The sequence below is a fragment of the Mauremys reevesii genome, linkage group 10 (genome assembly GCF_016161935.1).
Source record: "Mauremys reevesii isolate NIE-2019 linkage group 10, ASM1616193v1, whole genome shotgun sequence".
NCBI lineage: Eukaryota > Metazoa > Chordata > Testudines > Geoemydidae > Mauremys > Mauremys reevesii.
The window spans coordinates 33,437,547-33,461,418 of NC_052632.1; the positions used below are offsets into that span (position 1 = coordinate 33,437,547).

The 23,872-nt window shown below is 43.9% G+C and overlaps 1 protein-coding gene across 2 annotated transcripts in view; it reads right to left on the reverse strand.

Moving 5' to 3' along the window:
• DAPK2 (death associated protein kinase 2) overlaps positions 1-23,872 on the reverse strand; it is an 88,559-nt gene that overhangs the window by 53,767 nt on the left and 10,920 nt on the right. For both annotated transcript variants that reach the window (XM_039492551.1, XM_039492550.1), the window contains exon 2: positions 22,087-22,184. In XM_039492551.1, the coding sequence (XP_039348485.1) occupies positions 22,087-22,163 (77 nt within the window). In that variant the 5' untranslated portion in view covers positions 22,164-22,184. The remainder of the gene's footprint in view (positions 1-22,086; positions 22,185-23,872) is intronic.

Here is a 23,872-nt window from a genome sequence, read left to right on the forward strand (position 1 = left end):
CTGTGAAACGTACTAAAAATTTCCATGCCAAAATCGTAGCCTTACCCATTTGTAATTTGAATCAGGACACTGGGGCGAATACCACCAACTCTTTTGAGCAACGCTGTGGGTTATTCAGTGCCACGGATTAAGTGATCAGGATATTGGCTTTATAGCACTCAGCTCCACAACACCCAACACCACAGTGGGACACTGCCTGAATCGTGACTTGGAAGGAACAGTGCCACCTACTGAATCACCAGCAGCATTTTCTTTAGTAGCCAGGTATTTCTTGGCAGTCTCCCAACCAGGTAATGACCAAGCAGATTTGGCCCTTCTCAACTTCTGAACTTGCAGGAGTAGATCACAGGCTGCAGTAATGCGCTAGTCCAGCAATTCTGTCCATTTCCTGATAATCTGACAAGTATTTTATATAGTCTCAAGCACAAAAATAAAACATGCATACTACAATATTTTTCCCTAATCACAGTAAGTGATGAGGAAGAATGTCAGCAACTGGAATGACAACTAATAGAGTCCAGAGAACTTTGGAAGGTCAGAGCTGACACTTTTAGAAGTAATGGATGGATTGATAGGGGTAATCTCTCTCTGTTGCTAGGCTGGGCATGCTAGTGTATAGATAATATTTGTGTAATGGTTTAGTATAATCTTTCTGTACCTTCAGTTTAAAGGTCAAAAACTGTTTAACATGTACAGGCTGCATCACTTATCTAATGCACCTGAGAGCAGAAAAGATAGAACCAATGCTGTGCTATGAAGAGACATTCAACTATCAACAACCCCTTGGTTCACATGGGCCAGAGCTGGCTCAGGCAGAAGTGAAAGAAGAGGAGAATTTTTTTTAAAAAGCTAGCAAACAATTCAAGTCTTTAGAAATATCCACAAGACCTAGAGTAAGCATGTTTCTTTAAGCAGCCAATTTCTTTGTTTCTCAGGGATTTTTCTATTCTTCAGTGTAACTTTCTAGTCTCATTTAAAATCTCTCTGTTACAAGTAGCTGATGAGAATCCACCCTAGGTAGCAGGACAGCACAATGCCTATGCTGTTTATTCCCTCTGCAGCTCCAGTGCAGAAGGGAGGAAACTTAAGGTGGCAGCGGGGGAATAAATCTCTCATTACCACTGTTCTGAGAACATAGGATGGGATATTCAGACCAATATTGAGTTAGATTCCTGGGAAAATGGCAGGTTCTGTGGTGGGAAAGAACTGACAAACTCCTTAGCATCCAATTACAGAGCAACACTGAACCCTCATTGAAGGCTGCCTGTCATCCAGTGGCAGAGTATTGACAGGCATAGAAACAACTGTGGAGAGAGAAAGGTAGCCCTGAACAAACAGAGTGGAGAGCTCCATAACGGATCCTTTAGTTAATGAACTGATGAGGACCCCTTTAAAAAGGAACATACACTGTGTATCTTCCAGTGTAGGAAATCCTATGCCTGGGGATTCCTTCATGCAAGAATATGGCAAACAGTTATTCCAAAAAACACCTCCTGCAAAGTCCATGGGTAGCGTGATAGCTTGCTCCCCATACATCTGAAAGAGGAGGGGATGGCGTTTAGTTGCATCAGGAACACAGCCTACTGATCTCTCCCTAAACATGGACCAGTTACTCCAAGCAACACCTTCAAGCAGCAGGGCTAGTTTAGCTATTTGAATTATTTTAAACTTCTCTCCCCTCTAAAGTGTTCCCTGAGTCATCATTGGCTGTAGGGCTTGGCTGTCATATCAAGCTCTTGCCTTGGCTCAAATGTATTGGTATGGGATAGTGCCAATGATTAGTAGTTGTTTCCCAAAGTAGATCAATCCCCGAATATCACAGATGAGTATCTACAGACACACTAATAATTTCTCCAGTGCTTCTAACACTTGCCCCATTACTAGTATTTCATTATTTCAAACAGCCTGGAAGGAACATGCTATACTATATATTTCCCCAATGGTTTCTGTTCCCAACAGTTGTGAACTGAAGTGAATAACTTTGCAGGGAGAGAGAGAAAAGAGGTTAGAATTAGGCCTGTTTAATTTTCAGTGGTAACATGAATGTTTCACAAGTACATTGGAATTTGGGCTTTACTGTTGATTACTGACTCAACAATGGTCTCTAGGCTATGATCATACTTTTGTATTCAATGACCCAACATGGACAGAGCTGGTATGTTTAGCATCAATGCATGACCTTGTTATTAAGCCCTAAACAAGAGCCAATTCTTCCCGCAATTTTCTCTGTTATTTCCTTGTCGCAGCAAATCAGATTTTGTAAGGTATTGAAACGAGACACTAAAAACTAGCTGGGAAAATCTGTCAAAATGCTTTAAAAGCCCACAGGCCACACTTAAGTATGTTATAAACAAGAATGAATGAAGGAAATCCAGAATGAACGAATGATGTAGACTCCTGATCACAACCACACATATGGTGGTGAAAGATCCAAGTGTTAGAAATGCTCCAGCACTAAATTCAAGCCACACCTGCATTGTTCCCTTCACAAACACGTAATTTCTTCTGGATTTAGTAGCAAAATATTAGAGAGGTGCTGGTAACAACTAGAGTATGTCAACACTGCACATTAAGCCCAGGATCTGACTCAGCTTTGAGCCCAAGCCCCATTTCTGTCTATGCTCAAATCAGACTCAGGTCAGCAAGCACTTAGCTCCCAGGTCATAGGACCCTGCAAGCGGGGTGGGTCAGAATCAGAGTCCCACTGTGACTGACTCCAAGCCCTGTCATTCTGCTGTGTAGACACAGGTGAAGCTGCAGACCCAAGTCAGAAGGTCGGCATAGTGCCATATGGATGCAACACAGCTGTGAGACCCAGGTCCAGCAATTGTAAACTCAGGTTTACAACACAGTGTGGACACTCAATCACAGTCTTGGAAACACTGAGTCTACAAGGCCTCAGTCCCACAGACCCAGGTTTAGTGTGAAATGTAGATATACCTATAGAGCAGGGGTCCTCAACGCAGTGCCCGCGGGCGCCATGGCATCTAAATGCGCATGCGTCCTGGCCGGCAGTGGAGCATCTGCCGAAATGCTGCCGAATTTCTGCGGCATTTCGGCGGCGATGCCTCTTGATGACGCTGCTTGCCGCTGACAAGCGGCGTCATCGAGAGGCGTCACCCCCGAATTTCTGCGGCATTTCGGTGGCGACGCCTCTCGATGACGCCGCTTGCCGCTGACAAGTGACATCATCGAGAGGCGTCACCGACGAAATGCCGCAGAAATTCGGTGGCATTTCGGCAGATGCTCCACCGCCGCCCCGGTCCTTCGTCTGGCGCCCGCCAGACAAAAACGTTGGGGACTACTGCTATAGAGTTTAAGGCCAGAAGAGACCACCATATAGTCTGACCTTCTGTATATCACAGGCCACCAACACTGCAACTCAATAGTTAAGGTAGAGTTCCATTATGCATTTAAAGCAGGGAGTCAACCTCTGTACTTTGCATGAAAAATAGAGCATAACCTCCCCAAATTTAAGCACTGACTCTGAATACTGAATGGATTTAAGGGCAGAGTTAAAGGTGTTTGGGTGCCTTAATTGTGAATTTCTGACCTTAATATGTCTGAATTTCTTTTAAGTGTAACCTCAACTCTAAACTTCCTGGGTTTGTATTGCTTGGTTTTGGGATAATTGCAACATCCTGAAAATGCTTTTTACCCTTAAGTTCACAAAATGTACTCTCATAACACCATCCTAAAATATTCCTAGAAAAAAAAACTATAGAAGCATTAAGGTCTTTGCTGAATAAATTTTCTTCTGCGGGTGGTACAACTTTAAGCAGTACTTATTGTATTGGACTTTTTAAAAACATGATTTTTTTAAAATTGTCAAGAGTTCACTCTTAACATTTCTCACCATAGCTTAATTTAGAAGAAATTAAACCAAAATAATTAGCACTCTTTTTTCAGTTCTATAGTATACTAAAGATCAGCAGATATCTCATTTTCCACTTACTTTGTATCTGATACAAAAATACGTCTAGTGTGCAGTTATCTTTTAAAATAAAAAGGACATATTCTAGAAAAAATCCTCAGAGAGATAAAAATATTCTTCTGAACCATATTTTTTCCTTTAAAAAATTACCATTCCTGCCTCTTTCATGAACAAGTGTCAAAATCTGTCTATATCACAAATTTTCTGGCATAACAAAACAAGACCCCTAACAAAATGCTGAAAAGGAGCCATTTTAAAGTCTTTTAATCTCAAAAAGAACTTAATTTAATCAAAATTTTAAGAAAATGTTCTAATTGCCGGAGCCTCCTCGCCCGGTTTCTCAGCAGCTGACTGTGGAAGAGGTGGACGATAAGGTGCGAGGAGTTGACAACGGCCATAAATGCAGCGATGATCGCAGCGGGCTCCATGCTTGCAGTGCTGTGGCGTCCGCGCTGTAACCGACCAGACAAGGGCGCGAACAGATTTCCCGCCGGCGGTTTCAAGGAAGAGAGGGAGGGCGTGATTGACGGTTCAATGACGACACTAACCCAAAACCACCCTCGACACATTTTTCCCCCCAGCATGCATTGGGGGGAAATCCCAGAATTCCAATGGGCAGCGGGGAGTGCGGGAACTGTGGGATAGCTTCCCACAGTGCACCGCTTCCAAAGTCGACGCTGGCCCCGTGAATGTGGACTCAGAAGTTCGAATTTGTGTATTTAGTATGGATACACAAATTCGACTTAAGTAGATTCGAAATAGTCCTGTAGTGTAGACAAGGCCTGAGAATATATTATTGCCCTTATATAAATCCATGGTACGCCCACATCTCGAATACTGTGTACACCCTCACCTCAAAAAAGATATTCTAGCACTAGAAAAGGTTCAGAAAAGGGCAACTAAAATGATTAGGGGTTTGGAGAGGGTCCCATATGAGGAAAGATTAAAGAGGCTAGGACACTTCAGCTTGGAAAAGAGGAGACTAAGGGGGAATATGATAGAGGTATATAAAATCATGAGTGATGTTAAGAAAGTGGATAAGGAAAAGTTATTTATTTATTCCCATAATATAAGAACTAGGGGTCACCAAATGAAATTAATAGGCAGCAGGTTTAAAACAAATAAAAGGAAGTTCTTCTTCACACAGTGCACATTCAACTTGTGGAACTCCTTACCTGAGGAGGTTGTGAAGGCTAGGACTATAACAGCGTTTAAAAGAGAACTGGATAAATTCATGGTGGTTAAGTCCATAAATGGCTATTAGCTAGGATGGGTAAGGAATGGTGTCCCTAGCCTCTGTTTGTCAGAGGATGGAGATGGATGGCAGGAGAGATCACTCCCTCTGGGGCACCTGGCATTGGCAACTGTCGGTAAACAGATACTGGGCTAGATGGACCTTTGGTCTGACCCGGTACGGCCGTTCTTATGTTCTTATGTTCTTAACAGCTGGGAAGGCCAGTGGAGAAGGCCAAACTCCAGGCAAGAGATGTTGGGAGAGAAGCAAAGACAGAACGTCAGAGTGGTGGGGTTGTGCCCAGCTTGGAACTGGGGTGGGGAAAATTAACTTAAAGGGACGATAGACACCAGGGGGAAGGGGGGGGGCTTAAGCTGGGCCCAGCTAAACCTGGGATGAAGACTTTGTAGGCCTGTGTTCTATTTTGAAAAACTTTGTGCAGGACTTAATAAATTGGACCCCAAAGGGGAAATGTTTTGAATGTCTAAACTGTGTTGACATTAAAGGGACCTGAGTGCAGGGGAAACTGAGAAAGACTTCAGCAGAGCCATGCTTGATCATCAGGGGGAGCTACAGGGCAGGCACACCCATTTGACCCCTGATCAGATCAGTCTTATAATGGGACACTGGTTTTAACATTAACCACAGGTAGGCTATTACTTTTCCCATATTAAAACACATACACCTACAGAGTTGAACTAGAATCTGGTCCTACTGCTCCAAACACACTGGCCTCTACCATGTGAGTTAAAGGAACATTTCAGTTTCCTCTCAACTACAGCACTGCAACCCACCAATGGAGAGAAACATACTCTTTCATACATAGCACCCTACCTTGTTCCCCATAAAGCCATTAGTAATGAAAAAAACATAATCCATTGATATCAATGGGAGTTCAATTGGGACCAAGGCTGTGTATACACACACACACACACACACACACTTACTTTTCTTCAGATATTACCACTGCATGAGATTTCAAGGAATTGTAAGTAACATTTACACTGAAGGGGCATAGAAATGTTTAGCATATCTGGCACGTAAATACCTTGCAACGCTGGCTATAACAGTGCCATGCAAACACCTGTTCTCACTTTCAGGTGACATCGTAAATAAGAAGTGGGCAGCATTATCTCCCATAGATGTAAACAAACTTATTTGTCTTAGCGATTGGCTGAACAGGAGATAGGACTGTGTGGATGAATAGGCTCTAAAGTTTTATATTGTTTTGGTTTTTAGTGCAGTTATGTTAAAAAAATAATTCTACCTTTGTAAAATGCACTTTCATGATTAAGAGATTGCACTACAGTATTTGTATGAGATGAATTTAAAAATACTATTGCTTTTATCTTTTTGCAGTGCAAATATTTCTAATAAAATAATAATATAAAGTGAGCACTGTACGCTTTGTATTCTGTGTTGTAAAGGAAATCAATTAATTGCAATTATTTTTTTAAATTGTTTGACAGCCCTAAAAATATTATTGACCTGTAACTCAAAACCAGCTTGCTGAATACTCTTCAGACTTTGCAGAAACATTCTCCTTTGCCTTCAGGATAAATCTGACTATTTTCAGGCTAAACCAATTTTCCAGGCCAAAGTTATAGGTGGGCTAAAATAAGATGTTACAATGGAAGCTGGGTGCAATCTTAGCCACTCCCTAATACACAAACACACACAAGATATATTTTTCATACATATATGTATGTGTATACACGCGCACACACACACACACACACACACACACTTTCCTAGTATTCATTTGGCTGGCCGTCCAGAAAAGACCAATGTTCAAAGAATTAAACATTGCTTTGAACGATTTTCACAGCTAGAAAAAAATCAAAGCCCTGACCTGAAGCTATGACCAGAATGTACATTACTGGAAATTTCTCCCAGTAGTAATCACATCCCTCTGTTCGCTGGGGAGTATCTGTGCATAACACATGTTTAAACTATGACACCTTTTCTTATCATGGGTTGGCAGGCTCCTCCCATGTGTAGAATGCACCAGTTATCTCTGCTTTTCGGTTTCATTACTGTAAGTAAATATTTGCTAGCCATGTTACTAAAACACTGATTATATGCCAGGCTTCAAGGTCTTATTGCTGGTAGTAAAACACTGAGTTTGATGTCCCAATGAGTAGTGAATTCCTCTGGAAAGGGCTCTAAGTCAGAGGGAGTTGAAAAATAAAGCCCATTGAAGTCAATGGGAATTGAGGGTGATTAGCACTTTGCAGGAGGCACTCAGCAGCCTGAGGGATTGGGCCTTTCAGAGCAATTAACATTTCAGTTGTCATCATACAAGTCAATCCTGTTGATCCTACCCTAGTCACCTAGGTCAGGGGTCGGCAACCTACTGCACGCGTGCCAAAGGTGGCACGCGAGCCGATTTTTGATGGCACGCGGGGCGGGCTAAGTTACTCAGACCACCGCCGCTCTGGGGTTCCCACTGCTGGCCCCTTGCCAGCTGGGGTCCCGCCGCCGGTCCCACTCAGCACCCGCTGCTGGCATGGGGGAAAGAACCCCAGGCTGGCAGCGGGCTGAGACCCCGGCTGGCAGGAGCAGTGAGCTGCTCAGCCTGCCGCCACTCTGGGGTTCCCGCTGCTGGCCCCTTGCCAGCTGGGGTCCTGCCACCAGTCCCACTCAGCACCTCAGGCTGGCCTGGGGTTCTTTCCCCCAGGCTGGCAGTGGGCTGAGACCCCAGCTGACAGGAGCTAACAGCTGAAACCCCAGAGCGGCGATGGGCTGGCCCCTTGCCAGCTGGGGTCCCCGCTGCAGCCCCACTCACCTTGCTTCAGCGCAGGCCCCCTGCCAGACAGGGTTCAGGCCTCCGGCCCTGCTCAGCCCTACCAGCTGCCAGCTCCACTCACCTCAGCTGCCTATCTGGGGTTCCAGATGTTTAACAACCAGGGGCGGCTCCAGGCCCCAGCACGCCAAGCGCGTGCTTGTGGCAGCAAGCCGCGGGGGGCGCTCTGCCGGTCACTGGGAGGGCGGCAGGCGGCTCCGGTGGACCTCCCACAGGCGTGCCTGCAGAGGGTCCGCTGGTCCCACGGCTCCACCGAAGCCGCGGGACCAGCAGACCCTCCGCAGGCACGGCTGCGGGAGGTCCACCGGAGCCGCGGGACTGGCGACCGGCAGAGCGCCCCCTGCGGCATGACGCCGTGCTTGGGGCGGCGAAATGGCTAGAGCCGCCCCTGTTAACAACTGATCACTCAGAAGCCTGTGTGCAGCTTAAAGTATCCAAATACGTGCCACCAGACATTGGAAAACTTAGCAAGGAAAAGCCAGGGCAAGGATCACACTAAACTGATAAGATCTGCATTTTAATTTAATTTTAAATAAAGCTTCTGAAACATTTTGAAAACCTTGTTTACTTTACATATAACAGTAGTTTGGTTATATATTATAGACTTATAGAGAGACCTTCTAAAAAACGTTAAAATGTATTACCGGCACGCGAAGCCTTAAATTAGAGTGTATACATGAAGACTCGGCACACCACTTCTGAAAGGTTGCCGACCCCTGGCCTAGAGTATGGAAGGAAACAATGCTGGCCAAAATAAATACCTATAGTAATTATGGGTATATTTTCAGAGCAAATTTCCTGTTTTATTCTTCCGTGGAAGATCAGGTATGTACACTACTGCTTTGCTCAACAGCAGAGAAACTTGCCTGTTCTCCACAGAAACTGTGACAGTGTGTAGAAATTAAGTACAATGAAATGCAATAATTCCATTACCACCTGAGACATGTGGAGAGAGTCATCTAGTTCTCACACATTTAAAAACCACAAGAACATTTAATCTCCCATCAAAAACCTCACCGTTCAGAGACAAGTAAAAAAAAAAGAAGACAGAGAGATTCAGAAGCAGCCTGAAAGAAGGTTGCTGATACAGTAATGAAAGGACAGTTCCCAGCTGGACACCACAAGAACAAAATCTAGCTCATGCACTGATTGGACCTTGTAAAGTCAGCTACTGAGCATGGTGACGTAGTCAGTTTTTCAGGATATCTAACAAGAAGCGACTGCATAAACCACGAACAAGATCAAGTCTCAGGGCTTTTCAAATAAAGCCAAGCATGTTTCTCTTGTGAAGCAGGAGAAATAGCCACTGTTAGTTCACCCTGAATGACCTTTTACTTAGCTCATCAGAGTAGCAGGAGGCTGATAGAGGGTTTCCTTTTTCTTCCTACTGACAGGAAAGCAGATTTCCACAGCACTAAAGATATGGACATTCACCTGAGTCTTATTCTTTTCCTTATTATTAATCATTTTATTATGATAGTGCCCAAGGATGAGGGTCCCATGGAGCTAGGTGTGTATATCAGCAGAGTAAGAGACAGTCCTGGCCTTGAAGAGCTTATAATCTCAATAGACAAAGACATGCAAAGGGTGGGGAGAGGAAGTATTGGTATCTTCATTTTACAGATGGGGAACTGAGATGCTAAGCAATCCTGCCTTAAATCTGCAGAGAATAAAATGCAAGATAATAAGGCAACATACAGTGGTTGTAATTTTTAAAGCAGAGATACTGTACACTGAGTACAGTATATTGGGAGCTTTATTATGGGGAGTGAAAAGCCCAACTCGTTAGCAAATCATGACTGATGTTTTGTTGCCCTGTATTGTATTAAACTCCTTTGTTGTTCAGACATTTGGAGAACTGATGTTGCAATCTATCTTTTGTCTCATTTCCCCCCCTCATTCAGGACTGCCCAGAAGTGGGCATACACTTTAATCTGTAAAGGACAAGGTAGCACACACTGCCTCTTCCACTACACCCCTAAACAGAGCCCCACTGAAAATAATTGGTCTTGAAGATACATAATGGTCCATTCCCCAAGCTCTGAACAGAAATACCAGGACAGATAGATGATTGAGTAAGAAATGAACCAGATGCAACATGCAGTTAGTGACATTTGAAATAACTTAGCTCCAAAAATTAAAACACAAGAAAAATGAATAAAAAGAGGATCCTAGCAAATATGCAGGAAGTGAAGATCTCAGTCAATGTCTCTCTTCTCCAACCCAGTTTGAAACCCTCCAAGAAATGCAGAGAAATGGATGCATGTGCAGCCAAACGTGATCCCTTTAAGGTCTGCAGTCTAAGCACATCACTGACTGGTGATAATGCAGGAAAGACCCAACTGAATTCAGCACAGCTTTTTGTGTCAAGGGAGTATTGCTCTGACTAACCCATTCTTGGCCTCTCTGGGCAGCATGTGGTACTGAGGAACAAGATGGCTGTATCACCACTCCGATTTGCATACCTTCAGCAGGCTTTATGTGCTTCTCCAGTCAGAAAAAGGTAACCTGTACCATGAAAGCACATCTGTCTGCCCCTTTATAGGCCAGGATGCAGTATCAGCAGCCACATTAAACAGCCAGCGGTTTCCTGCTCATTCCTATGGCCAAGAGGATTTCAGACACGACCAAGTCTTTACTAGCCCTAAGTTGGCAGAAGCATTCCTTGCTTCTCACACATACTGAGCAACTTCTGGTTTTGGTCCCCTTCTGACACCAGCTTAGCTCCTGCCCCCTAGATCTGTGCAAAGAGGGGACCCTCCCAGAGGTGAAAGCAAGCCGGTACGGTCCAGTACAGTGTACCGGCAGGGGGCAGCTTCCCCAGGCCAGCAATTTAAAAGGGCCCCTGGCCCTTTAAATTGCTGCCAAAGCCCCACTGCCAGAGCCCTGGGGTACTGGCGGCGGCAGGGAGCTCCGGGCCCTTTAAATTGCCAGGGAACTGGGAGGGTCCAAGCCAAGAATGACAGGCCGCTGGAAGCACAGGGTCTTTCAGAGAGCTATTAGATTTGGAGGAGGAAGTTGTTGCCCCACCACCATGACCGGACAAGGAGGTGGAAAAATGAGACGGGATCTGCAGAGATTTCTTCTCCCAGAATTGCCTCCCATGGTAAGGATATCCTGGGCCTCTGCATGGAAACTGTCCCAGAGACCTGACTCATGCCAGGCACCACAGAACAACACCTGAAGTTCCTACCTTTGCCTCAGGGCTGCCCGGGGGGGCAAGTGGGGCAATTTGCCCCAGACCCCGCAGGGGCCCCCACGAGAATATAGTATTCTATAGTATTGCAACTTTCTTTTTATGGAAGGGGCCCCCAAAATTGCTTTGCCCCAGGCCCCCTGAATCCTCTGGGTGGCCCTGCTTTGCCGTTCCTGCAGTGCTCTGTGTTTGACATGCTTTCTTAGGGGAAAGACTTCACACAAAGCTTCCCCATGAGCCCCGTCACACTTCCTACCCTCTGCAACACAGACAGCTCCATATACAAGGTGGAACAATACCGTCAGGAGGGCACAAATAACAACATCAGCCTGTGGATGAGACTATGACCTATTTAGGTGACAGTCTAATGACTGTAAGATGCACCCTTCCATTGATTTTGTTGTTGTTATTTAAACAGTAAAAAGCCACACGTACTGGAAAGCCTTTGTCACCATAAAACCATTAATCAGAGGAGCAGTGGTCTTTAAAATTAAAATACAAAACACTTAACATAGTTACTCCTTCTGCCTGCACACAAATTTCTTTCAGCTGTTTTTGCTTTGGAGATAACGAGATTGCAGGCCTGGAGCATTTAATACCGCAGTGTTTCATGTCTATTACTAAGGTGTGTGGGGGTGCATGAGAAAGAGAGAGAACGCATGTGTTGAGGTGTTACTGTGGCTTTAGGGGGGTGAATAGACTCTTTAGAGCGTGGGAGCCGGCCATAGGAAGAGGCTGTTGGTTTTAGTTTAGTCTGATAGATTGACTGAGTTAAGATGCTCTGTCTATAAGTTAACTATGTATGTAATACAGACTGTTGTTAAGTTACTAGCAATGAATTATTATTAAGATTTGTGGATTACCTGAATATAAAACAATACACGTGTATGTCTGTGTGTATCTGTCTATCTAGATATATATGTGTGTGTGTGTGTATTGACTCTAGGGTAATTGCTGGAATGATTTTACCAAGAGATGTGGTGGATTCTCCATCACTAGAAGCCTTTAAATCAAAATGGGACCTCTTCTTCTTTAAAAATATGCTCTAGCTCAACCACAAGATATGAGCTTAATGCAGGGACTACTGGATGAAATTCTCTGGCCTGTGCTATGCAGGAGATCAGACTAGGTGATCTTACTGGTCCCTTCTGACCTTAAAATCAATGAATAAATACTGAAAACCACTCTAGAAGGCTGCACTGTCGATGCTATTAATACTAGTCTTTGTGCACCTTTGATACTGCACAGCATTAACAATATAATTTAAAAAGGACAACTGAGCCCACACTGCTTCAGACAGAAGAATCTGTCAAGCCCTGTCTCATTTATGTGAGCTCTGTGTGGTTAGAATGATCTGCCATTGCACTGCAAGCACATCTGTTCAACACTTATAGTAGGAAACAAAGAAATGGACAGGAAATGCTCACAAACAGCCTGTAGTGGACTGTAACAAACTGAACAACCAAAAGGGCTACACAATTTGCCATTAGCTGAATAACAGTGACATTAAGAAGTCAAAGAACCTTTTAGATACCCCTGAAATGAATCCCGGTGATGAAACTCTGATTCCTGGGTGCTGAGGAAGGGATCCCTCCTCCAGGATTGAAAGGACACAGAGCATCTCAATTAACTGCTATTTCTAGCTTCATCTTCAGAGCTCAAAATAGAAATGCAGGCTTTGCTTTGCATCTGACTGCAATAACCAACTGAATCTTGGAACTGAGGACTCAAAATGCTGACTGTCAACTCTGCAGTATGTTCTGCACGGGTAAAATAGATATCTGATTAAGCACTAAAAGTCACATTCTCTAATCTCTAGCATAAGCAAATGTACTACATTTATACCTTGTGGGTGGCACAAGGCTAAATCTGTGTGTGTCTGTATATAGAGATACACATAGAAATTTATATATATATATATATTTAAAAATATGACTTTGCAGACTTTTCCTCAACAGTTGCTTTTGCTGGCAAACAGACAAGTTCAGATAATAATATACTGAAAGCTTCAAAGCTTAGAGCTGAAGTCCCAAAACATCTCACTTGATCCAGAGTTCTAGAATTAAAGTGCAATGCATCCTCATTAAGCAGCACCTATCAATTTGCTTTTTCCAAGTTACAGAGGCATTGGTAGTGATCGTGACCCTAGAGCTGAAGAAGTATTAAGATTTATGCTAAGAGCATGACTCAATTTAGTTTCAATTTTATACACGCTAACTCTTCCTAGAACAACTGAATTTTCTACACATTCTTCCTCTCTGCCCCTGACAAAACCCCATATATTCATTTTGAAAGAGGAAACATTTAAAGACCAGCCCTTCCTAAAATTTGGTCCTGAGACTCTGTTTTCTAAGGTCCCTTTTAGCTACAATCACCACAAACTCCAATCTCCACACGCACACTCTGATAACATATTCATAGATTCATAGATTCTAGGACTGGAAGGGACCTCAAGAGGTCATCAAGTCCAGTCCCCTGCCCTCATGACAGGACCAAATACTGTCTAGACCAGGGGTGGGCAAACTACGGCCCGCGGGCCACATCCGGCCCGCGGGACTGTCCTGCCCGGCCCCCGAGCTCCTGACCCAGGAGGCTCACCCTTGGCCCCTCCCTTGCTATCCCCCATCCCCCGCAGCCTCAGCTCGCTCGCTCCGCCGCTGGCGCAATGCTCTGGGCGGCGGGGCTGCGAGCTCCTGGGGCAGCGAGCTGCGGAGCCCGGCCTGACCCAGTCTCTGTGCTGCAGGGTGGCGGCGGCTGCGTGGCTGTAGCACCGCCAGCCAGCGGTGCTCCAGGCAGTGTGGTAAGGGGGCAGGGGACAGGGGGGGTTGGATAGAGGGCAGAGGAGTTCGGGGTGGTGGTCAGAGGGCGGGGGTGTGGATAGGGCAGAGGTGGGCAAATTACGGACCGCGAGCCACATCTGGCCTGCGGGGCCATCCTGCCCAGCCCCTGAGCTCCCAGCTGGCCCCGGCCCCTCCCCGGCTGTCCTTCCTCCCCCACAGCCTCAGCTTGCTGTGCTGGCAGCGCAGCATCCTGGCTGGCTCCGGGGCTGGGCGGCGCGGTGCAGGGGTAGATTTACAAGTGAACACAGGGTGCCCTGGCAAAGGCCCCCCAACAACAGGGGGACCCAGGGCCGGGCACTCGGGCAACTCAACACTGGCTGCACTGAAATCATATGCAGGCGGGCGGTGCAGATGGCGGGAGCGCAGGGAACGCAGGCGGAGGACTCAGGGGGAGCACTGGGAGGCCACGCAGCCGGCCAGAGAGAAGCGGCCCTTTGAAGGGGAAACCGCCGCTTCTCTCTGGCTGTGCGGCTGCCCCTGCTCCTGTTGAGTCCTCCCATGTTTGCGGGGCCACATTCCGAACGGGGCTGGGGGAGGGGGGAAGATGGATAAGGGGTAGGGTCCTGGAAGGGGGCGGTCAGGGGCAGGGGGTCCTGGAAGGGGGTGGTCAGGGGGTGGGGGGGTGGATGGAGGGGGGTCGGTTGGAGCAGAGGGGTTGGATGGGTTTGGAGGTTCTTAGGGGTGCAGTCAGGGGGCAGGAAGTGGGAGGGGGTGGATAAGGGGTGGGGGGCAGGCTGTTTGGGAGGGGGCACAGTCTTCCCTACCTGGCCCTCCATACTGTTTTGCAACCCCAATGTGGCCCTTGGGCCAAAAAGTTTGCCCACCCCTGGTCTAGACCATCCCTGATAGACATTTATCTAACCTACTCTTAAATATCTCCAGAGATAGAGATTCCACAACCTCCCTAGGCAATTTATTCCAGTGTTTAACCACCCTGACAGTTTGGAACTTTTTCCTAATGTCCAACCTAAACCTCCCTTGCTGCAGTTTAAGCTCATTGCTTCTTGTTCTGTCCTTAGAGGCTAAGGTGAACAAGTTTTCTCCCTCCTCCTGATGACACCCTTTTAGATACCTGAAAACTGCTATCATGTGCCCTCTCAGTCTTCTCTTTTCCAAACTAAACAAACCCAATTCTTTCAGCCTTCCTTCACAGGTCATGTTCTCTAGACCTCTAATCATTCTTGTTGCTCTTCTCCGGACCCTCTCCAATTTCTCCACATCCTTCTTGAAATGCAGTGCCCAGAACTGGACGCAATACTCCAGTTGAGGCCTAACCAGCACAGAGTAGAGCAGAAGAATGACTTCTCATGTCTTGCTCACAACACACCTGTTAATGCATCCCAGAATCACATTTGCTTTTTTTGCAACAGCATCACACTGTTGACTCATATTTAGCTTGTGGTCCACTATATCCCCTAGATCCCTTTCTGCCATACTCCTTCCTAGACAGTCTCTTCCCATTTTGTATGTGTGAAACTGATTTTTCCATCCTAAGTGGAGCACTTTGCATTTGTCTTTGTTAAACTTCATCCATATTGAAGGCAGCCTCTTTGAAAGTAAATTTATCAAAATTAATTATTCCTCTTATTTGGCATAATCTGTTCTAGCTTCACCAGGTGTAGCTGATGGAACTATCAAGTACCATCTGCTCCCTCATTTTTCCCGGGTTGCCTGATGGATCAGCTGTATTCTGCACGTTGCCCTAGGAGGACAAGTTGGGCAGCACGGGTGAAGCGGGTGTGGCAGCTTTCACAGGGATGCGCAAGAGGCCAAGGAAAAGGGAAGGAGAGGTTCTGTGCACAGGAGCTGGGGAGACTGGGACATGCTATGGAACTGGGAGTGCGGGAAGCTCAGAGCCTTTACTGCTACAGCACCAGCACCAGCACATGAAGCACCAGCACATGAAGGGCTCCACTGATATTACTGTATCTGCTGCTCCAGTAAATGAGGCAGGCTGTTGTGATTTGTACATTGTGGTTCCACATTAGAGCTGAAAGGGATTTTGCTGTGGAATTAGCGAGCGTATTCAGGCAGAAAGTTATGCTAGGTGAGGTTGCTGTGGCTGTGAACGTCCTCAGCTGCGGGGTTATGGCCAGTTGCTGTGCATGCACTGATTGATGACTGTGGGGAGGGGTCCATATCACTGGTGCATATTTAAGGCTTGTAGAGAAGCGCCTAGAGCAAAGGACAAGTGCTCCCTTTTTAAAATGGATGTGTATATAAATAAATAAATGTGTGTTTGCTTTACTGGCAACATCCTCGATTTTTATTGAATGTGCTGGTTGAATTTGAACTGGAACAATCTTAACCCCAGGTTAATGAAGATTTTTGTTCTGAAGTAATAAATAATAGAGTCAAGGAGATAGTTAGAAGTTTAACAACTGCCAAAGCATGGAGATTACATTTCATACAAACCTCTTTGTCTTGCCAATGACTTACCTTGTCACTACCCCGTAAATGAATCTTTTTATCCTCCTGTATCTGCCAGCATTGAAAGCTGCTGCAAATACAAAATAATTAAAAGCAGCTACTGGCAAACAGCTCCGTCAGCCAGCACTGGAAGAAAATCTTCTCTTAAAGTTGCTGGAACATGTCTAGAATGTTACTTTACTTACAATAAAGCAAGTAATCACTTGTCACAGACCCTGTAATTACTGCTCAGAGATAGAGGCATGATAACCAGCTCAAACTACAGATTCAATGCACAGCTGGAACAAGAAGTCTGTGAAGCCCTCACAAGATCCGAAAGAGTGAAAATAAACCTAGCATAGGAAGTCAGTGTGACATTATATGCATTATAATTCCAAGGATACATCCTGAAATTGTTAAGAATAAAAAAGCAACTCCAATGTGGAGCTCCCCTGCTATGACTGTTTACAGGTTAAAATTGTTTACTTACAAAGTCTGAATTGGTAACAGAAAAGCAAGGACTCAGAGTCTAGGCTTATCCCTTAAAGTCTTTCACTGAGTAAGTTTTCCCTGTTGCAATTCTAGCTAAGCAGACCCAAATTTCTCATCTGTACAGAGAGAAGATTTCCTCCCCGGTAACTAATCATGAGAATTCAGAACACTTGGAAGTCAGATGTAAAAAATGTACTAAAATGTTAGCTAGAATAGTTTTGCAGTGTGCGTTTCCTGGCTCCAGAGGATGAAATCTCCTTACGATATGCTGAGAGTACTTGCTCACATACAGGAGTTCCTTCTTCTGGCTGATCTAATGGAGCAGTTCCTGTAGGTCACTAGGAAAAGGCCATGGTTTTGGATACAAAGTCTAAGTACTGCATAGTGTTGTCAGTTAATCATGGTGCCACTATATGAAAGGTCAAGAGATTGCTACACACCAAAAAGGGATGCCGATTTTTACCCACAACGTTGTGACAATTACAGTACATAATACTAGGATATAAAGTGACACTATATAAAAGATACAGTAAAAAATTCTGTACTGAGTAGAGAACTAAACAATATTAAAACAAGGATGATACTAATGGCTATCGTTCAGGTTACCTATGCATTTTCATTATAAACACACTCACACAAATGTAATTTCAGTCACAAATTTTCACCTTCCAAGCTGAAATATCCCAGATCCAGTCTCTGCCCAAAGTTAATGTGTTACAGAATGTTTGAGCATTTCTGAGAGAGAGGAGAATGGGAGCACTGGAATAGCTGGGGGTGAAAATAAAGATTTGGAAGGTGTGACTAAGTGAGAATTTTTTAAAATATTTTTATGAACCCTATGTGTGTCTCAGTTTCTTCTGTATGCTGCATTGTTACCCTGTGGGGAGAAAAGGAATGTTTGCTCTCGGGACAAGCTAGGAGATGGAGGTGTGGATGTTGCCTAGCTGTTTGGACCTTAATCCCCATATTAGTGGACCTCTTGAGAATACAATGGCAGATCCAACTGCCCGGACACTTAGCAAGCAATGACCCAAAGGGATATGGACTTCCCTGCCTCTCAGCATGGAGACTGAGCAGCATTTCCCCACCTGGAGAACAAAGGACTGGAGAGATGTTAGGTGGGGGTTTAATGTGGGCTGTGGGAAGCAGTCGGGCATACCTGGGCATCTGACAAAGGAACTCAGATGGACAGAGAGAGATGGATCTTGAACAACGGGGTTCACTTCAGCTCGGCTTGGCTCTGCGTTAACCAGAAAGGACTATGCTTTAACCTTCATTTTTCTATGCTAGCCTAAGGACTTCCTGTGCTGTGTTCCAGATGACTAATAAACCCTACTCTTTTGATAATGCTGTGTGAATGTCACTGCACATGCTTGGAGGGTGCACTGATCCCTAAAAACTCTACAAGTCTCCATCAGAGGTCTGTCTCAGTTGGACTCACTGACTGGAGTTCACAATGTGAAGCAGAAGTGCTTCAGGTCCAGAGGTCCAGTCTAAGGAGGCGGTGAAGCTGTGTGGACTACCCTGGAGGAAGAGTGAGTTCCGTGGCACACTGAAGGGCTTCCTCCTAGAGACCATTCCAAACCAGGGGCCATAGCACTGATCCTGTGGATCTGTGACAGCAGGGAAACAGCCCTTAGTGAGGAGTTTTAATGTGACTAACTTATGGGCCTCTGAAGAACACAGTATGCACATGCACAGCCATTTATCAGAGACAACTGCCTGATGTCCAGCAGGAATTCAGGCTGTGCGATAACTTAGCTGCATGTGTGATCTTTTTATGGGTATGGGCTTTCTGCATTCAGTGCATTGTAAAGTGCAAATTTAGTGGAAGAGACTTACCTCATTCAGGCCCCTAAATCCAGCAGAGCACTTAAGCGTATGCTTAACTATCAGCATTGAAGTAGTCCCATTGATTTCAATTATAGTAATACTTCAGTGGTAGTTAATACCAATAAAACCCTTTGAAGACTGCAAGTGATATGGCGGTGCTAACTACTATCGCTTAAAATTTGATTTTTGCAACACTATATTGTGTTAAATGTTAGAAAGCAAATAGGGGGATTGGAACAGAGAAACTTTCTAAAGACTGAAAATAAATTTTATGCTAAAGAATATATTTCTGATGTAATATATTGGGAATAACACCAGTTATCTGGGACCTGTGCTGTTCAACTCAGAGTGGATAAAAATCAATGGTATTTAAAAAAAAATTGATTTTTTTAATTTAAATTGCATTTTTTTAATAAAATGCTTTTTGAGGAAAAAGCCTATCTAAAGATAGTTTTAATTAAGATACATTATAGCTCAAAGATAGCTCATTATGGAATAGGGATTATAAATTCTAATTCTATAGTATGAGACAATATATTCATGTAATGTTTAAGAAAAGTTTTGTAAATGAGTTCTAATAGTTCATGGATTAGGGACCCAATTTTATGGGGCTCCAGGGGCTTCTGTATAGATTATTTAGCTTAATCTTTTTATCTACCTAATGGGACTCAGTGCTCAGTCTAGAAGATACCATCAGAGATGCTTAGTTTTACAGTTCTCAAACTGTGGATTTGTGTCTCCAGAGATAACATGCTTGTTAACAGCAAAAATGTTTTAAAATAAATAATTAAATAAATAATATATAGAGGTGAGAAATAACAGACCTCAACCCTATTGTCCCTCTGCAAATTTGTATATAAAGAGTCAATCCCTTACCTCTCTCTAAAAGTGCAAAGTTTCAAAAAGTTCAATGACTAGAAGATTGTTGGGGGTGGAATAGATCTGGACAAGGAGAAGAAGTCTGGAGATAAATGCGAGAAGGGAGGAACAGGCTGTAGAAACAAAAGTGAAACTGTTTGAGCAGCATATTCCAGAAGTCTTGAGGTCTTTCTGAGCATAGCCTTCATTGATTTGAGATCTACCATACGATTCTCTCACTAGAAGGGAAAACCTATAATGGCAGCAGGCTGTAAGAGAGACCCAGTTTGGGAATAAGAGCCATTCAACAAATATATGTTTGCTGATGATGTTTTAAAGAAAGTCACGCCACTGAACTGGTGGAAGTCACTTAAGCACTTGGATTTAGAGACTGTTGAAGTGATAATCTCACTTTTAACAGCAGTAGCTTCTTCTGCCGGTGTAGAAAGAATATTTTCTTCCTTTAGATTAATTCATTCCAAATTGAGAAATTGTTTGGGAACTAAAAATGCAGGAAAACTTGTTTTTCTTTTCCAGATTATGAATAAACAGGAAAATGAAGGTGAAGACAACTAAATGAGCTGCAGAAGCCAATATTTTAAGTTTCTCATGTTGACCTGGCTGACATAGTCGATTTAATTTTTGTTTTTGTTTTTTTAATATTTCATTTAACTATTTTAGTTAAAAACAATTTTAACAAAAACAAACCTGATTTTTAAAAACTTGAATGTTCAACTAAATTCAAAAATCATATGCTTGTTTTGTTAAAATATTATATGTTTGCTGTTGAAGAAAAAATCCAGAATAAAATAATGTTATTGTTTTAGTTAAATAAAACATTTAAATGTCTGTCTGGTGATGTTCTCCTCCTAATACAGAATGGCAAGAAAATCCTCCAAATACTAATGATTAACCTGTTGAATTGGAGATAGTTCACCTCCCAATGATTCCATAAATATCTGCTTCAATTACCTTTGGTAAATGAAATAACCAAACAATCATTCATTTTCGGATATAGCTGTAAAACTAATCTGAAAAGTTTTTAAAATAAATCATTTTTAAAATGTACAGTGTGTACCTTCTGAAAATGAAACCTACATCTATCTCTGAGTTGTGAAGAATATGTATTAAGGTTATAACAACCAACAAGAATGCACTTTAATGTAGAAATCCATGATTAAGCCAAGTCTTCCTGACTAGTGATTTAAATCATGATTTAAATCAATTTGATTTAAACCAAATCCACCCTGGTTCAACTTATTCATAAATGATCCAGAAAAGTGGGTGAACAAAGAGGGTGGCAACATTTGCAGACAATACAAAATTACTCAAGACAGTTAAGGCCCAAGTTGAATGCAAAGAGTTACAAAGGAATCTTACTAAATTGGGTGACTGGGCAAGGAAATGGCAGAAGAAATTCAATGTTGATAAGTGAAAAGTACCACAAATTGTAAAAAATAATCCCAACTATACATACAATATGATGAGGTCTAAATTAGCTGTAATCACTCAAGAAAGAGATTTTAGAGTCACTGTGGTTAGTTCTCTGAAAACATCCACTCAATGTACAGCTAACTATGTTAGGAACCATTAGGAAAAGGATAGATAATAAAACAGAAAATATCATAATGCCACTATATAAATCCATGGTATGCACACACCTGGAATACTGCATGCAGTTCTGGTCACCCCATCTCAAAAAAGATTTAAGCTCCAGTCATTACCTCTGGCTTGTTGCTTTAAACTAAGAGTAAGGACTTTGTTTTCTTCCACAATTTATTAGAATTGGAAAAGATGCAGAGAAGGGCAACAAAAATTATTAGGGATATGGAACAGCTTCCATATGAAGAGAGATTAAAAAACCTGGCAACTTTCAGTTTGGAAAAAGACCACTCAGGAAGATATGATAGAGGTCTATAAAATCTTGACTGGTGTGGAGAAAGTGAATAAGGAAGCATTATTTATCCCTTCACATAACACTAGAACTAGGGGTCGACTGATTAAATTAATAGGCAGCAGGTTTAAAACAAACATAAGGAAGAACTTCTTCACACAACACACAGTCAACCTGTGTAACTCATTGCCATGGGATGTTGTGAAGGCCAAAAGTATAACTGGGTTCAAAAAAGAAATAGTAAGTTCATGGAGGATAAGGCCATCAATGGCTATTAGCCAAGATGATAAGGGATGCAACCCCATGCTCTGAGTGTCCCTAAACCTCCAACTGCCAGAGAAAGGGACTGGACAACAAGGGATGGATCACTCAAAATTGTCCAGTTCTGTTCATTCCTTCTGACGCATCTGGCACAGGCTGGTCAGAGACAGGATACTGGGCTAGATGGACCATTGATCTGAGCCAGTATGGCCATTCTTATGTTCAAGCAGAACACCAGTAAAATAATTCATTCATTCTTACAAGATACTGCAAATATCACTGCATCTGTCACCCTCTGAAGTGTGTTGGTGCCATGTGTATGCACTTACCTTCCTAGCTCTTCCCCAATTTCATAAACGTCTTCCACCTTCTGTTGTTTGAACACAGCCATCCCTGGACTCCTCATTGATGCACCTAGATAATGTGACTGGAATATAAAATACAAAGATGGTAAATTCATTGTGCAGTTTAAGAGTAGCACAAGCTCAACCACAGTAAACAAAGAATCATTAAAAATACACTTCATTTTGAATCTATTCCAGCTCATTATGTTCAAAGTTACCATCAGCTGATGGCTGTTCTGTGGACTGTGTGAAATAAATGTGTTGGTCTGAGTCCAGCTGCCAGGACCTGATCCTGGGAAGTACTGAGTACCCTCCACTCCTATTGGCTTCCAGTAGCGTACAGCACCATGCAGAATCAAGCTCCTGGGTCCTCACCCAACAAAGTGCTTAAGCACATGCCTAACTTAAAGCATGGATATAAGACCTATTGACTTAAATGGGACTAGTCACATGTGTAAAGTTAAGCACACGCTTAACTGCTTTGCTAGATCAGGGGCCCTGAGTGACCATATCACGGGAAAAACCACCATCAGAATCAGCAAAATTGGCCTCCACATGGGCAGTCTCAGCAGAGAGGCTGAGGATAGAGTGGGCCAGGAAACTGAAATTCCTTCTTCCTGCTTGAGATGGTCAGTGTTGAAGCGCATTGGTGGGGCAGCATGGGCAAACTTGCACTACTGCTGTGCAGATCAACAGAGGGATTTGGTCTCCAGGCACCTCTCAGACATGAGTCATTTCAAACAGGGGGAAAAAGCAGCAAGGGGCAGCTCAGAACTTGCATACCTATTGCTCTGCACAGCCATGAGATACAATCAGGTTCATTTCCCAGGCCCACTTCCTTCCTGGGTAGCAGTGTCTGAGAGATCTGCAGAAATAGGGCTCAACGCTGGTGGGTTTCAGGATCAGGAGCACCTCACATTGCTCTGTAGTGACTGCCTCTGACTATTTTAAGAGCAGTGATGGATTTTGAAGGGGGTGTCTTAAGAACATAAGAATGGCCATACCGAGTCAGACCAAAGGTCCATCTAGCCCAGTATCTGTCTACCGACAGTGGCCAATGCCAGGTGCCCCAGAGGGAGTGAACCTAACAGGCAATGATCAAGTGATCTCTCTCCTGCCATCCATCTCCATCTTCTGACAAACAAAGGCTAGGGACACCATTCTTTACCCATCCTGGCTAATAGCCATTTATGGACTTAGCCACCATGAATTTATCCAGTTCCCTTTTAAACATTGTTATAGGCCTAGCCTTCACAACATCCTCAGGTAAGGAGTTCCACAAGTTGACTGTGCGCTGCGTGAAGAAGAACTTCCTTTTATTTGTTTTAAACCTGCTGCCTATTAATTTCATTTGGTGACTCCCTAGTTCTTGTATTATGGGAATAAGTACCATTTGAGTATAATATTATAAATTATAAATAAATTTTATTTTTAAATTTTTATTTTATTTTTTTTTTTTTTTTTAATTTTTTTTTTTTTTTTTGCTTTTATTTTTTTTTTTGGCTTTGTTTTTCTTGCTTGAGGGGTGCCTGCTGCACCTGCAGGCTGCAGGCAGGGGCAGCCCAGCCGCCTGCCTCCAGCCCGAGCCCTCCCTCAGCAGCGGGCCTCCACAGCAGCCCGACAGGGCAGAGCTGGGGCCGTGGCTCGCGGCCCCCTTCTGCCCCCCCCCCCCCTCCCCCTCTCCCCCTCCTCCCCTGGCCCCCTCCCCTCCTCCCCCTACCCTGGTCCTCCTCCCCCTGCACCTGGGTCTGGCCGCCTTTTCCCTTTTGTT